Source organism: Thunnus albacares, chromosome 4 (genome assembly GCF_914725855.1).
Source record: "Thunnus albacares chromosome 4, fThuAlb1.1, whole genome shotgun sequence".
Lineage (NCBI taxonomy): Eukaryota > Metazoa > Chordata > Actinopteri > Scombriformes > Scombridae > Thunnus > Thunnus albacares.
The window spans coordinates 24,469,027-24,484,903 of record NC_058109.1 but is presented as its reverse complement, the minus strand read 5'-3'; the positions used below and the strand labels follow the sequence as shown (position 1 = coordinate 24,484,903).

General features: G+C 39.4%; 1 protein-coding gene across 2 annotated transcripts; it reads right to left on the bottom strand.

Moving 5' to 3' along the window:
• Positions 1–1,447: 1,447 nt before the first annotated feature.
• Positions 1,448–8,122, bottom strand: LOC122980343 (ATP-dependent RNA helicase DDX19B). Of its 2 annotated transcripts, none has more exons than XM_044348265.1 (12): positions 7,917–8,122; positions 7,350–7,389; positions 7,184–7,273; positions 6,881–7,016; positions 6,593–6,685; positions 5,570–5,672; positions 4,056–4,170; positions 3,745–3,922; positions 3,302–3,539; positions 2,744–2,906; positions 1,997–2,188; positions 1,448–1,755 (listed from the first exon to the last, which is right to left on the bottom strand). In XM_044348265.1, the coding sequence occupies exons 1-12, from the start codon at positions 7,971–7,973 to the stop codon at positions 1,694–1,696; spliced, it is 1,467 nt and encodes a 488-aa protein (XP_044204200.1). In that variant the 5' UTR covers positions 7,974–8,122; the 3' UTR covers positions 1,448–1,693. The 2 variants fall into 2 exon arrangements, with proteins under 2 accessions (XP_044204200.1, XP_044204202.1); XM_044348267.1 differs by having other exon boundaries at positions 7,184–7,252.
• Between the last annotated feature and the right edge of the window lie 7,755 nt (positions 8,123–15,877).

Below are 15,877 nucleotides of genomic sequence, written 5' to 3'. Positions count from 1 at the left end.
TTTTCAGCAAGTTGTCCATAAACAGTCCATTAAAACTACCACCGACAGTCTTCTCAGTGCCGGTGGGAGCCAGATGAGGTTTGTAGAAGGTTCAGACTGACCAATCACTGCCCTTAATGTTCCAGTGTGTTGATCAAATACACCAGACATCACACCGTTTCCTTAATTTTGTCCCGTCACCCACTGGTGAAAGCTTAACTGATTTCGGCCCACCTTATTCGAAGTGCTGCGTCTGTCAAAATTGAACCTCACGAGGAATGTTTTTGCACTTCTTAGAAGTGACACACTTACAATAATTCAGTCACACTATTTCTTTTACCTAAAATTTTTTCAAATATGTACACAAGTACATGTCTTCTATCCATGCGACCATGTTGTAGTAACACAGTGAATCTGATTGGCATAGGTCCTCTGGTCCTCAAGTCAATTCAGCATTTGGTTTCAAGAAGATAATTCACACATCCTAAAGACGCCCGTATTTCAATATATAATCAAAATTTCAAGTGTTAGTCAGAATATTAAGCCCGATGTCTTAGAATATCAATAACAAAATCATATGTATATATAATGCACTTGAGGAAGGCATTGCGTTTTTTTTTGTTTTTTTTTTAAACTCACAATCCTTAATAACAGCACAGTCTGGGTGAAGAATGTAGCTGAGCTAAAGTCAAACTGGAGACCCTGATTGATAAGATTGTGTGGGACAGTGAGACACAAAGGGATAATGATCACATCAGGCCTGGATGGCCACATTTGGAATAAAATCAGGTGTTACGAGACAGATGAAGGAAAAAGAAGACTAATGATTATGCCTGTCCTGATAATGGCCGTAATTGTTTTTAAAATGACATAAATAACATGCATGTGAGACGTGATTGGCTGATGATTGATTACTGGCTAAACACAGAAATATCTAAATGTTCATGACTTGGAGTTAGTGTATTATCACTGAGCCTTTTTTGACATTATACTACACACCCTGATGCTAAAAGCTGAGGTTAATTCAGGATTAATTTCTGTCATGTGAATACATGTTGATAGTATTTGATAATAGCTATCGCAGGTTGATAAGTTTGCATAGACCCTTGAAACCCAACCATCACCATCTCAGAAACATAATCTTAATGATTTAACTACCACTCGGAGCAGCATACCCAACTTCACCCTTTGTACGGAGTTTTAGTGGCACAATAAATGCTGTAATAGTCAACATGATACGGTTACATTCAGTTTTAGTTTGTTCATTATCTTCTTTAAAATTAAAAACTTTGTGGCACATAAAATTGTCTTTTTTTTTTATTAGATTTTTGTGAATCTCTAGACAGAATAGCTTGTATCATGCCACCATTACAGCCAACACCAAAAAGTGTTTTTTAAAATCCATGTGTGTTCAGTAAAAGAGAGTCGACTATGCCCGCTGCTTTTGCAGCATCACGTTACACAGCAATAAACTCATAGACTTTATTCAAAGAAGTACAAAGAGTGAAATGGGGTATGTTCCAGAGACTTACAAAACACTTGTCTGAGAGAAGACATATCTACGTGTAAACATATGCTGTTTGTGGTTTTGCTCTTTTCTCCGATGGCTAAAAAAAAAAATTAAAAGCATAAAACACTGTAGGAGCGTACAGTCCTTGGAGAGCGTAGAGGGGGAAGGGAAGTTGGTGTCCTTCGTGCCATCACGCAGTTCTCCTTAGCTGGCGATTTTCTCAATTTCATCCAGATCATCTGTGTCTAGTTTTTCAATTTTTTTATCTGTAGAGGGAGAAATGATGGTGGGGTTCGTTTAGAGGGTTAAAACATAAGAGATCAGCAGCCTGAGAAGCACCACCTCCCTAAATGGGGAAATGGTTTTTAAGAGAAACAACAATACATATGGTATTTACATAATCACAACTTTTATCGCTGTTAAGCTTATGAACATTTCACCACAGAGAGACTGTGTTAATGCACCTTATCAACTCGATCGTAAGTGTGAAGCTGCTGTCGGACTTACTGAAATGCTCCTGGATCCTGTTGAGGATGTTCATGCTCATCCTGCTGTCCACCATGTTGATGGCCAGTCCCCTCTTGCCGAATCGACCTGTGCGGCCAATCCTGTGCAGGTATGTCTCGTTGTCTGGGTTACCATCCTTGTCTACTGGCAAGTCAAAGTTGATCACCACGGACACCTGCTCAACATCAATGCCTGCGTATAAGACAAGCAGGGAAACAAAGAAAATGTCACAATTAATGAATTATATTCTGTATATTTATTGTAGTCACACTGTTCAGTTTTGCATTTGCTAAACAATTCCACATTCAAATATGTAGAATAAATATGCTTTCGCTAGTCCAACAATTTAATCAGTAACAGAACAACAAAGATGGCTCCAATCTTCTTCTTCTTCTCTGTTGGCCGTACTGCTCCACTGCTCTAGCAGACCAAAGCAGTGGACGAAGCATTCAGTGAAGAGAGCAGTGAGCCGTATTTGTAGTTATATTACAGTCTGTGGAAGATATATTGCATTGTGCATTTACATTCAATACATACACCTTAACATCCACTTTTTTCCACATGGTATTTCTAAACACATGCTTACTCTGGGCCACACATCCTGCCCTAAACTAGTGGCAAAAGTCCAAAGTTGTTGTTGTTAAATATGGTGAGAATGTCTTTTTCAATGTACATGTAACAGCTTAATAGAAGTCATATGATGACATGACACAGATTCACCCCGTTATGTCTCCACTTGTTCCTTACCTCGCGCACAAACATTTGTGGTGACCAGGACCTTCTCCTTGCCATCTCTGAAGCGCTCAATGACTGCCGCCCTCTGCTCCACCTGCATCTCTCCGCTGAGCAGCGCCACCTGGTGGCCCTCTCTGGAAAGCTCCCCTGCCAGCCAGCCTGCAGTCTTCCTTGTCTAGATTACACAGAGGAAAATGTTTAGTGTTTGTACTTCATCAGCAAACAAGGTACTTCTCAGGAATAGTAGCTGACTTACAGGAAGAGTTAGCTCGTAAAAACACCCTGGCGAAGGCCTTGTAATGTTGGTTAAATAAAGAGCAAACTCTTCCAATAAGTCAGCTAGTGTCTAAGTTATTTTCTAATATCTGAACCACAACATAGGGGGAAAAAAGGGTTAAAATCGAGAATTTCATATACAGATGTAGATGTGTGGATATCTGAATAGTTTCTTTCAAAATCAGAATAGAAACTCAACTGGCTCCAAAAACTAGAGGAAACAATAGAAATCTGTCTTCATTTTCAACTGTTTGGGGAATAAAGGGTAAACTAAAGCCATCAGTGTGAACTCACATGGCAGAAGATCATGGCCTGGGCGATGGTGATAGCGCCGTAGATGTTACACAGGGCCTGGAACTTCTCCTCCCTGCTGTTGCACAACACGTAGTACTGTTTGATAGTATCCAGCGTCTCTTCCTCTCTTTTCAATTTGATGATGTTGGGGTCAGGCACGATGCGCTTGGCGAAGTTCCACACCGACTCTTCAAATGTGGCAGAGAACAGCAACATCTGGCAGTTTTTGGGCAGCATCCTGTGTGGAAAGGAAGAGAGCAATGAAAGGTCAGTAGGTGCACATCTCAGAAACTCAGCTTGAGATGATCCAAATTAACAGATACGATGATAAGGTGAATAAACACACTGCATGATCTTGTGCACCATTGATGTTAGCTCAACTTATATCAAGCTTTTCGCACATTTGTATTTTTTTTATTTCAGTGTGTGGCATATATTCTCACCTCTGGATGCGGATACTCTGGTCCTGATGACCCTGTGTGGCGATCATAACGTCAGCCTCATCCAGCACAAACACCCTGATCTTCTTGGGGTCTATGAACTTGAACTTCCCGCACCAGTCCAGCATGGTACCAGGTGTGCCAATAACTATCTGTTCCTGTAGCTTCATGCCTCGCTGCACTGGAACATTCACAAGAAACAAGTGCTCATCAACACACAAAACCACGATTTAATTGTCAGATGGGGAATAGCAGTATTTCATTTAAAAATGTTCTCACTATTTATGACAGTGTGGAAAGCAGAAAATCCTTACACTTGTTTCCTCTGATGGCGTAGACTAATTTGACCTCAGGATAGTGTTTGCCCATCTGCTCGATCACCTTGCCGGTCTGAAGTGCCAGTTCGTAGGTGGGTGACACACACAGGCACTGATTGAGAGAAAGGAAATGTGGGATAAAAGGATTAAAGTTGAGGTGACTGATTTCATCACTTAGTTCAAGTTATCAACGTGAAATATTCATTAGGGATGTCAGCGCTTGACCGTTAATTGGTTAACCGTAGAGAATATTTTTGAACGGTTACGCATGTTGGTCTGTAGGTTAATTTGCATACACACTCCACTAACAGCTAGAAAATGATGTGTTCACAACATCAGATCTTTTTGAATGGATAAAGTACCGGTGTAAAACCAGTGTGCTGCATTATGAGTCATTTGTAGCCTTAATGTTGCTAGGCTAGCAAGTGTCTTAAAAGTCTGTTTCTAGTGAATGTGTTAGAGTCAGTCAGCACTAAAAGTGTTTTGTTTGTTTAACCTGAAGGAGTGTCTGAAGGCTTGTGTAATGTGTTTTTCTGTCATGGAGGAAATAAATTCATGACAAGTGAAATCAAGTCCAAAGTGTCTTCCGGCATCTCTACTGCAGAAATGGAATATGTCAAGCTGCCAAAAACCACTGTCACAGATGATAAGGAGGTCAAAAAGACAAACAGGCAGTCGTATAAATGTTAACTGCTGGAGGAAATAATTTTTGACTGCTTCAAAGAGCCTAGTAGGAGAGTATGAGTATGTAACTATACTATGATGCAAGTTATATCCAAAAAGTGATGTTAACCTAATTTTCCAAAAAGGGGGGGTTGTCTTATAATCAGGGTCGCCTTATATTCGGGCCAATACAGTAATGACAAGCACCTGGCTGCCATGTCTGAGGATGGTTTGCAGTCACAGCCAAAGATCATGTTACTGCTAGCCAGGAGAGAGTGTGATGTGTGCCAGTCTAATGCTATCACCGAGTTGGTGTGCCGAATGATTGAGACCAATATGCTGCCAATCAGTGTGGTAGAGGGCGAAGGATTGAAAGACCTAGTTTGGTACCTTGAGCCTGAGTATGTTATGCCATCAAGAGCCACTGTGCCTAAATGCAATGAAAACACTTTGAGGTGAAGGAGGATGAGCTAAAAGTCAAGCTAGCCAGGGCAGACAAACTATCACTGACCACCTACTGCTGCATAGCTCTCACAAACACAAACAAAAGCTATATCATAACTTTTCTTAAAAATTAACCGGTTAGTTACTGGTTAATGGGTGCTGGTCTATCGAAAGCAAACCTTTCTGAAACTGACATCCCTAATATTTATATAATAAATGTGTAAAATTGTGAAGGACAGAATTAGAATTAATATAATTAGAAAAGAGGACACACAAAGAGCAGGTAGGACAATGTTTGAGTTATTTTCCAAAAGGCATGTCACACATATCTTGAAACTTATGATGAAGATATAAATTTGAGATCTTTGGAGAACTTGAGTACATCGAGGGAAGACAACACCAACCTGAGGATATCTGTTGTTGGGATCTACATGGCTGAGCATGGCCAGGACAAAGGCTGCGGTTTTCCCTGTTCCTGACTGCGACTGGGCAATCAGATTCTGTGGACTAGAAGAAAAAGGGAATTAATATTGTTGTTAGTTGTATTTAAAAGCACCTGATGCAAGGGGCTATTCATTTCATTTTAAATGTTACTGTTAATGAAAAGAGCAGACCCTCTGGGAAATTTTGCAATTACAATAATTAACACTAATTCAAGAAATCGCTGCAATATTCGCAAGAACTTGCAATTTTGAAAAATTACAGCATCTTTTCCACAGGAAATGACCAAATCAATAGGCTACTTGTGATTTGGACCACTTGTCGGATTTCATGTCCTAGTAACTTACATACTTGCAGTGCGCATTCAGAAACACATTCAGGTGAAAGATGGACAAATCTCACTTCTTCAAAAATTACTGCCATAGACCTTGCAAAACAATTCCCAAAATGTTCCCAAATGAGGTTGCATTCAGTTAGTCAGAAAAAACACAAGTTGATGTGTTGTTCAGACAGCACAGATGGACATAATCTACCTCAAACATAAAAATGGTCACTTGAAACTACATTTTTATGTTTGGCTTTATTTTAATTACATTATTGACTGATTTTATTTGGTGCAAATGGTAAGGTGAATGTTTATTTAATAAAGGCTTATAAATGGAACTCAAGTACAGTATTTTCTTTTTTATATAACTTTGAAGGAAGTGATTACATGACTCTTCATTGGTAGTACTTTAAAAGAAATTACATTATTTTCCTTTTCTTGCAATTTTTCCTAATTCCTGCAATTATACCGCAATGAGAGCTCATAAAACATTGCAAATTGTAATTGCAATTTTTGAGAAAAGCCGCTGCAAAAATCAACTACTTTTGGCCGCAATAATCACAACAAAACTCTGTGAAATCCTGGAGGGACTAAAAAAGGTATGAGTGAATTAATTTTTCAGTTATATAGTTTCAGTGAGATTTCAATAAGGCATACTCACGGTTCGGCTAACATCATAGGTAAGGCAGTCTCCTGGATTTTGGATGGCCGGTTGAAACCCATGCCGTACACGCCCTGAAGCAGCTGTGGTTTCCTGCACACAGAAGAAAATGGTCAAATCTTTACCTCGTCACTTGCATATACACATTTTGGCGGTGGAATTTTCTGGTTCTAAAAAACCCTCTTGAACTAAATGCTAAGTAATGATTGATTAAAAATTAATAACCAATGCCCCACATTACTGCAGGGCAACATGAGAGATGAATGGACAAATAGAAGATTCACTTACAGTCGCAACTCCTCAAAGGACTTGACAGAGTAGAGCGGAGAGTTGGGATCCTTTTGAAGAACTTCCACTTGATTAGTGGTATTGACAAGATTATTCCGAATCAGCTTGTTCAGCAATGACTGAGCCGCTTTGTCCTCTGGAAAAAAACAAAACTCATATAGTAACTGACAACCAAACATCTCAAAGGATGACAGAAGTCAAGACAGAGGGGGGGAATAAGTGGAGACAGGAGGCAAATAACAAATTGCACATGTAATATTATTTATTTAATAGTCAAACTTGTTCAGTGGACTAAATGCCTACCATTGTCATCGTCCTCTGCAGTCTTGTTCTCTCCTTCTGCTTCTGACTTTGCAGCTGCACTGCTGGAGTCTGTTGCATTTGCAGAGGTACCTGCGATATTAATAATGATTCTCACATTCACATCATTGGATATTCATGAATTCTTAATGCAGCATTTCACACTTACCATTTTCCTCTGGTTTCTCTTTTATTTGGAGGTTACCGATCTGCACAAGACACACAGGAAAGTTTACAGTTATTAGACTGACGAAATAATGCTTGCCATTAAACGAAAGTCAGGATTAGCCCAGTTTGTGCCAGTCCTGATACTAACGGTTACACCAGGGGCACAAACGAGGGCTGAGTCAGGACCACTGCTTCTTCAGTGGGGCTATTTTGGAGCCTCTCGCCTGCTAAAGCTGGCTCAACGAGTTGTGGCTGCAGCTAACAAAGCTCGTTGAGCACGCATCATCTCGTCTCAAGCTAACTTAACTTTCGGTTAGCTCTGACGTCAAGCCGGGGCTACCCGGTAACGTTAGTTTCGTTTCTAAGTAAATATGAACGTTACTGACACAGACTGTCACTGGAGCCACTTTATTCAGTGCTTCGGTATCTTTAAACAAAATTGTAACTGTCACAAATAAGTCTGTGAAGCTAGTTTGTCGTCAACATTGTGCCAGAACAGGCCAAAGCATCCTCCAAACACGCTAACAACACGTTAGCTCGCGTTGTGTAACGTTAAGTTCAGGTTTACCGATTCCGCCGCGGCTTCTTGTTCGTCCACTGCCTGCGCCCAGGAGTCCGTAGCCATTGTTTTTTCTGTAGTTATTGTACTCAGGATAACTCAACTAGGACAGCTAGCTCACAGCGAGGAGTCTGGCAATTTGAATGTAACTATTTTCCACAATGGCGTGCCGAAACCGATCCTGTGCACCGGTGCAACCGCTCACATGTCCGGGTAATGTCACTGCCAAAATAAATTTGTTCCCATCTTATTAAAAGTTCCCACCCGGCTTGCACAGCAGCAGCTACTAAGACTGGGACCTAAACTCAAATTTCGAGCAGATAACTTTATTTTTATGAGTTATAAAACTTAATTCGACCTATATTGTTAGGATTCGGCAGATCAGAGGCTGGATATCAAGAGGCACTACTCTGCTGAACCTGTAGATGGAGTCAAAACGTTGTGAATAGGCTCATCCCTACAGAATACTTTATATTAGTGCTTCTCAAACTTTTCCTAAATTGACACAAATTAGACCCCGGACTCCCATATGATAAGATTTTGTCCCAGGGTCCCCCATCTGATACGATATTTGCTTTTAGATGTTTTATTTCAGAAAGTGTATGAAACCCAACAACAGAATGGTGACAAATTCTGTCATTGTGTTACTTATTTACTAAATGATTCTCTGTTTTGCTGGGGACCCCCTGGAACCCCCTCAAGGACCCCACTTTCAGAACCACTGCTTTATACGCCTCCTGTAATAACAGAACACACACACACACACACACACACACACACACACACACACACTGACAACAATTGTGTGACAATTAGTTTGTGGAAATATGTTTTATTGCAAAATGGTTTGGTAATATGCACCAGTAACACACAATATAAAGTGAATTGGTAAGGGCCAAAAGGTGGCTCCTGCATTTTTACCTGATCTTGCCAAGATGTAGTCTGGCAGAGGAGCCCTGTCTCAAAATCTAGTTATAGTAGGGGAGAACAGGGTAAATAGAGCCAGTGGGTAAAATGAGCCACCCCCTTTATCTAGGTAACCATAAGCAAAAGTAATCATGTTATCAAAAATTAAGAAAGTATAGTTCACATTACTCAATCCATCTTGGACTCAAGCACGTGGAGAGAGTGGTCAGCAAAGCAGAGCAAAAAAAAAGATTTTTGTTATGCCAAGTGAATTCATCATGTTGTGTTTTGGACATTATAACATGTTAATTTAAGTCAGTGTAAGCTACAAAACAAGGTCATGAACTTAGCATAACTGTGTATCTGAGCCATTGTGTGAAACAGTTTTGTCAAAATGGAGGTTGTGGGGTAAAACGTGCCAGTGATGTTGGGGCAAGATGAGTCAATGGCTCAATTTACCCCCCAAAATTATTTTCTGATATTCTAGAGACTAGAGACCCTGTTCATGTTAATGTTTGATCACTGTTACAATATTACAATGTTGATGAATAGATACCTAATTGTTGACTGATGTTAAGTTTAAGCCGGACACAAACATGCTGTACATACAGACGGGTGGCAAATTAAAGGAAAAGCCGACATAAAGTGTCTTCCTGTGTGAAAATGTTCCTAACAGGTACTATCAAAGGAGAAGTGTGGGACCCGGCCACTGTAACTTTAGAGGGAACGTCCAAGGAGGAAAGGCAGATAAGGATTTGGCCTTCAACTCTTAATTCTCAGCAGAGACCAAAAGAAACTCCCTAGAGATACAGTGAATTGATTAAAAATAATTGTTAGAGTGATGAATATGGGATGATCGTGATGCATATGGCTGTATATGCAAGTACACTTCATTCAATATCTCTTAAGCCTAGTAAACTGGGAGATCTGGACTTGCAAATGTATTCTGGATGAACGTTACCCTGTTACCCTGGAAGAAGCAACTCCCATCAAGGTAGAAATGTTTGATCATAGGATAAAGGTGATCACTCACAACAACTTTGTATTGATTAGCAGTGACCCTTCCCTCTAAGGGGACAAGTGGACCCAAACCATGCCAGCAAAATGCCCCCCAAAGCATAACAGAGCCACCAGATCCCCTCGCTGTAGAGGCCAAGCATTCAGACCTGGACCAGTTTTTCTTTTTGTCACCTGTCTGTATACACAAAAGCACATTTACACACACATTCTTTCTGTAGCTAACACACAAAGATCACAGTTTAATCTTTACTGAAAGTGTTTAGGTAACATGTTGAACAACAGGACACAAACATATAATTTTACTGAAAAGTAGAGTTTTTGCCTTTGTTAAATTGATGGCATTAATAAAGTTCAAAATTATCTCAAATTTGTTTGATTTTGTGTAATTTTTATATCACTATTTAATGGTAACTCTATTTACCCATAGAGCGCTCAATTTACCCCATCCCCATGCTCATTTTACCCCTACCTTGGGGTAATTTGTGCCATGGGACTAACTTTTTTTGATGGGGCATTGTTCAAAAACCATAATAATTAGATAACTTGTTTTAATTTCCATGGGCACACAACAACCTGAGGTATATATAGTCACTATTATTTGAAACACTTTCATTTTGCAGTAAAATCATCAAATGTAAAAAGTGGCTCATGTTACCCCATTCTCCCCTACCTTTTTTTTTTTTTTACATTTATCAACTCAAACCTTATCCATTTTAGATTCAAGATTCAAGAGATTTTATTGTTACATGCACAACAACACAGCAGATGGTAACATTCAAGGCAGTGAAATTTGGCTTCTTTGAGCTCTAGTTTCAATTAGAGTTTATAATAAATTGAGAGAAAAATATAATAAATATTTCTACCTGCAATATGATGTGAATTTTCCTTAATAAATTTGAATGTAATTAAATTTTCACTAAGTTACTTGGGGACTAGGGGGTAGAGGTGGGACCTGAATCAGGGCCCCACACAGCTCATCATTGCCCTTGGGCCCCCTAGTGGTTGATCCAACCACAAAGGGTAGGAACAATATCCCAAAAGTAGTGAAGCGCTGGGAGACAGCCACAGCAGTTATCTGTATCTGTGTTGTATATGATGGATCTCTCATTGTCTCTCTTCATCACTGTTTCCTACATTGTGTGCTGTATAAAAGAAAAGTTAAATGTCAGGGACCTGTAAGCAGGCTCTACAGTCAGAGGGAGGGATGGTAACAAACAAGAGAGGATGCTTCTGGAGGGTGAAGTGATGTTGTACTGAAATAGATGCATCAGAGTGGGGCGGCTCTTATAGGAGGGCCTAGAATAAAGCAGCAGTCATGCCTGTACAGTATATCCATGCTGGTGTATCAGAAGCTACATCTAATCATCACACTGAATCTATATTTACAGTTTGGGGATTTATTAGTATGCCATCTGCTAGTACAGTGAATGTTTTTTAATACAATTGATTTTCCCTTCCAAGTCCGTCCTCCAGTTAGTTTCTTCAATCTAGAAAATACCATTAAGTCAAGACTTTTTCTCAGTGAGCTAACAATGCACTACTTCATGAAGAAACCTTTTCTGAGATTTCTGTGAGGTCACTGAAAACATTTTGAGGTAAAACCTTTGTATAAGTTTACACAAAAACGTCATTGTTGTCGTATAAGCTTCTTTAAAACAACTACAAGGTAATGAGCCTTGAAATAATTAGGGGAAAGTCCCAAATAAAGAAACTAAGAAGCATCAATGAATTCCTATGATGCAACCAGTGTATCATCATCATTAAAAAGAAACAACTAACACTGACTGAGAGAGGCAGAATCCTGATTAAAAACTCCCTTTGAAAGCATAAATTGCCATTTATTGAGCTGCATGGATATTTTCGACCACTCCAACGTTTAGGTGAAACAACATATCATCATATAATCATGAAACCATGTGTCCAACTTCCATAAATACTGTATAAGTCAGGAGAACTTGTTCTGAAGTAACATGACCGAGTCTACAAACATGCAGCTGTGTGAGGCTCCAACATGCCCACAATGACATTACTAACATGCTGATGTTTAGCAGATATAATGTTTACTATTTTCACCCTCTTAGTTCACATTTGCTAATTAGCACTGAACACAGACTACAGCTGAGACCAAGGGTGTCATGCAGTCAGTTTTTTTGAGGGGGCACAGTTTCACAATGCATATGTGAATGTTCACACCAACCCACGTTGTTACCAGTAATCATCTGCTTTGGCCTCTATTAACACGGTATTACATTTAATAGCAATATTGAGAAAGAAAATGTTCTGTCTTCTTATGTTAGTTGGTCAGCTAGGCAACGTTGTTAATTAATGTTAAGTAAAGAAAGCTCACAAACATGTAGTAACAGAGATGGGAGGACTGTGTGGTAAAGTCAAATATGAATAAAAACATACAGAAAGAGTGACCTTTGTTTATATATTAAGGCAAATTAAAAACAATTGTGAAAATAGGATTTAAAGACATCCAATCTCAAATATTTGGGAAGTGAGACTGATGGGAAAGTAATTTGTTTTGCAGGTATTTAGACATATAATATTTTTTATTACCTGACAATGGTGCTAAAGTAAATAGTGATTATAGTTCATTGTGAGGGGGGATGAACATGTGTACATGTTTAATGATAATCCATCCAAAAGCTGTTGAGATTTCAGTCAAAACCACAACTGTCACAACTGTGGCACTGGAGGAAAAGTCAGCAGACCACAAAAGTTATTAGGATTCATTAACTGGGAACCATGAAAGTCTGTACAAAATTTGGTGCCAATCCATTGAGTAGGCCTAGATGTTGAGATATTTCACTGGATGAATAAAACTTTGACCTGCGCTAGAGGGAAGGTCTGGGGATCGTGAGCATACAAAATCTTACAACAAATCACCCAACAGTTGTCAAGATAAGTGAATGAAAAAGAAAAGTATCAACCTGCTTGTGGAGCTAGAGGAAATGTCAGGGAATAATAATAATAATACAAATAACAACAACAACAACAACAACAACAACAACAACAACAATAATAATAATAGTAATAATAATAAACAACTTTATTTATATTGTACTTTTCAAGAGCAAGTTTACAAAATGCTTCCCTGACGTAAAAATAGAAAATACACAGTGCAATTACAAATTAAAATAAGATCAATGCAATCAAGAAATAGAAACATAGGTAAAAGACAATAAATACAAATCTTAACATTTATAGAAATGAGCTTTAAAAGAGGACACTGAGGTAGCTTCTCTGCAGTGAAAGATTATTCCACAGTTGTGGAGCCCTTACAGCAGATGCCCTACTACCTCCTGTCTGAAGCCTTGCCCTGGGGACTGAGAGCAACAGCTGGTCTGCACATCTGAGAGTACGAGCAGGGGTGTAAGGGGTGAAAAGGTCAATAATGTAAGATGGGGCAAGGCTGCGCAGTGATTTAAAAACAAGCAATAAAATTTTAAAATCAATTCTGAACACCACAGGTAACCAGTGTAGTGAGGCGAGAACAGGGGAAATGTGCTCATATTTTCAAGTTCTTGTAGGAACCCTAGCTGCTGTATTTTGTACAAGTTGGAGGCGCTTGATGGATTTCTGGGGCATAATGAGTTACAGTAGTCTAGATGGCTGGAGACCAAAGCATGAATAATAGTTTGTGCATCGCTGAATGAAAGAAATATAATCTTGGCAATATTCCTGATTTAATTGATAGCTGTTTTGGTGTTATTGCTAAAATGTAAATAAAAGAGAAGTTCAGGTCCGAATCAAGGATTACTCCCAGATTTCTGGCCTCATGGGTGCACTGCAAACCCTTGGAAACTAAACTCTGACTTACACAATCACTATGTGCTTTGGGTCCATCACTTTTGTTTTGTCATTGTTTAACAGGAAGTTACTGGACATCCAGGACGTTATGTCTGCAAGACAGGCTGTGAGTGAGGTAACTGAGGTGAGGTCTGATGGGTTTATGGACAAATAGATTTGTGTATCGTCAGTAAATGGAAAGAAATATTGGCGTTACAGATATAGGTCACAACAGAAGTCTAATGACACCAAAACAGTACAACAGCCAGAATCTGAGTTCATCCTAATGTCATTTAAAAGTTTTAGAAGTGCAGTTTCTGTAATATGATGAATTCGAAAACTGGACGGAAACTTTTCAAAGAATGAACGGTCCTTCATAAAAGATATGAGCTGAGAATAAACCACTTTCTTCGGTACTTTAGCATGAAAGGGTAATTTAGATATGGGTCTAATATTATTAAGATTGTTGGTGTCAAGGTTTGATTTTTTCAGTAGGGGTTGAACAACAGCCGATTTAAAAATTGGAGGAATAACCCCTGAAGACAGAGACTTGTTAAAGATTGCTTAAATATTTGAAGATAAAAAGGCAAAAACCTCTTTTAAAAATCTTGTGGGTAAAACATCTAAAGGAGAGGAGGAAGAGTTCATGCCATTAATCATCTCAGTAAATCTGTCTGGGATACAGGATAAAATGAAAAAATCTGATACACCTCACCGCATGGTGGAATAAACACAGATGGTATGATTTGAGCTCTAATGCTGGAAACTTTATTGACAAAAAAAGACTGAAATGTCTCATATCTCTCAATAGAAGAGACTTCATTGGAATTGGGAGGGCAGTGGATAAGAGAGTTAATGGTCCTAAATAGCAACTTGAGGTTGTGAGGATTTGCAACAGTAAGATGTGAGAAGATTTTTCTTCCTTTATAATGTTGTTAAACTCGTTTAAAAGCTCTTTCATGGCATCAAAATTGCACCTTAATTTGGCGGCCTTTCTATTTCCATTCAGCACGTCTACACACTCTTCTAATGTTCTGGACATGATCATTAACCCACAGTGGTGGTTTTGTTAAAGCTGGACAGGCTTTAGACATTTTAAAAGGAGCTACAGTGTCATCACATTATTGCATGAATCTAGTAGGCAGCTCCTCCTCAGAACATGAGAAATCTAGCAGTGAAGTGATGGGTTGAAAGTGTCGCGGGCATCTCGGGTTAGAGACCACAGGCACTGGAGGAACATTGAAAAAGACAGCAGCATGACCAGAAACGTGCATGCTCATAGTCTAGAGATTTACCGGATTAAAGCCATAAATAATAATTTGATCGAGAGTATGACCGTGTTGGGTAGGGCAAGAGACATGCTGAGTACAGTCAAAAGTATGGATAAAATTGAGGAACTCAGATACGAATTTGTCATTCTGGTTGTCGATGTGGCTATTTAAGTCTCCTAATAGTAAAACCTTCTCATAGTTAGTGGTTAGTGTAGTGGTGGAAAGTAAGTGACCAAATTCTGTCAAAAAGGCACCTTTTGATTTGAGAGGGCGATATAACAAGCCAAAAATGACAGTAGGGTGGGAGGATGTGAATGAGAGTAGCTCAAAAGAGATAAAATTGCCAACAGCAATAGGTGTACATTTTTGGCCAGCCTGTAAATGACAGCAAGCCCCCCCCATCAGTCAGTTGGTTGGTGGACCAACCAACTGACCGATCAATAGCCCTCGACACCTAATCTTTAGTCAAACAGTAAATGTGTTTGTTTTTTAAAGTTTTGGAGCAACCTGTGATGCTTGTAAAGGACACTTTATAATTCCATGAGCGTCGTGATCTCTTGACAGAAAGCACTACTCATTATCTGAAGCCACAGTCCAGCAGTCTTTTCAGCCATGACGCATGTACCTTACTGCGTTGGCACAGTTAGATGTAGTCTGCAGTACAGTTAACAAGCAAGCCTTCTCTCCCTGTTTGGTGCTTTAGTGGAAACCAGGCTATTAACCAGAGCTGGCCTCTACTAAGGACCATGGAGGAGCATGCAGGGTCACCTCTGGAGCCAGACTGCTGTGGCTGGCTGCTCCTTAATTGAATGCAGAATTGATTTCACACATTTCCCCTGTTCCACTGGGATAGACAGATAGATGATGACAGTGGCCTTGGATTGTGCTGAAGAAGATTACATTGATCTCTGTTCCACTGTCATCCAATGGTCAACGCCGCTTCGTGTGTGCGTCAGTCCAAGTTTATCTGCATGTATG